The sequence below is a fragment of the Octodon degus genome, unplaced genomic scaffold, assembly GCF_000260255.1.
Source record: "Octodon degus isolate 3935 unplaced genomic scaffold, OctDeg1.0 scaffold00071, whole genome shotgun sequence".
NCBI classification, from domain to species: domain Eukaryota; kingdom Metazoa; phylum Chordata; class Mammalia; order Rodentia; family Octodontidae; genus Octodon; species Octodon degus.
Genome location: NW_004524647.1, coordinates 9,076,286 through 9,077,219, shown reverse-complemented (window position 1 = coordinate 9,077,219; position 934 = coordinate 9,076,286). Strand labels below are relative to the sequence as shown.

At 43.8% G+C, this 934-nt stretch overlaps 1 protein-coding gene across 1 annotated transcript in view; it reads left to right on the top strand.

The window, feature by feature from the left end:
* Window positions 1-934, top strand: part of Gdi2 (GDP dissociation inhibitor 2) — a 44,480-nt gene that overhangs the window by 30,989 nt on the left and 12,557 nt on the right. Inside the window, exons 9-10 of the mRNA XM_004648988.3 lie at window positions 700-754; window positions 842-898. Coding sequence (XP_004649045.2) covers window positions 700-754; window positions 842-898 — 112 coding nt within the window. The remainder of the gene's footprint in view (window positions 1-699; window positions 755-841; window positions 899-934) is intronic.

Genomic DNA, 934 nt, shown 5'->3' with positions numbered 1-934 from the left:
GTACATTGCCATTGTTAGTACAACTGTGGAAACAAAGGAACCAGAGAAAGAAATCAGACCAGCTTTGGAGTTGTTGGAACCGATTGAACAGAAGTGAGTGTTATGTTCAAGTATATCAGCTAAAATACGAACTCAGATATTGATTGTGGCTATGCGACAGGGTGCACATTAGAAGCAGGAAGGTGATTGGTGTGTTGTTGCATGGCCTTACAGTAGTGTCTCATTTCTACTGGTTTTAATCACTTTCCTCATTGCTGGGACACAATTCCTGACATCTGCAACTTAGAGGTGGCAAGTTTACTAAGGGTCATGATTTCTAGAGGTTACCATCCATGGTGAGCTGGCTCTAAGGCCTAACAGCATGCTGGAAGGACCTACTGGGGGAAAGCTGTTCAAGTTGCCTACAAGGGAGGGATACAGCCTTCTAGGTCATGCCTGTAGGGATCCATCTGAAGTAGACACCACCTTCTAGCAGCAAGTCAGCTGTAGCCTATCTAGGATCCAGTCCCCTCCTAGAGGCCCTGCCTCTTTGAGTGAACACATGCAAGTTTGGGGTCATTTTTTTGGGGGGGGGCATTTTTGATCTAAACTATAACACTAGTGCTACTAGTCTTAGCCTTGGACCATAGAACTTTAGGCAAAGCAGCAACCGGGTGTGGGGCCAACTAACCTGCCAACATAATTCTTTTTTCCTTCTAGGTTTGTTAGCATCAGTGACCTCCTTGTACCAAAAGATTTGGGAACAGACAGCCAGGTGAGTGTGGTGATCACAAAAGAAATTGAGTTTTCTTAGGAAACATCTGTAAGTAGTCTTTTAATTCTTTGCCACCTTTATTCCTAGATCTTTATTTCCCGTGCATATGACGCTACAACTCACTTTGAGACAACCTGTGATGACATTAAAGACATCTATAAAAGGATGACAGGATCTGAG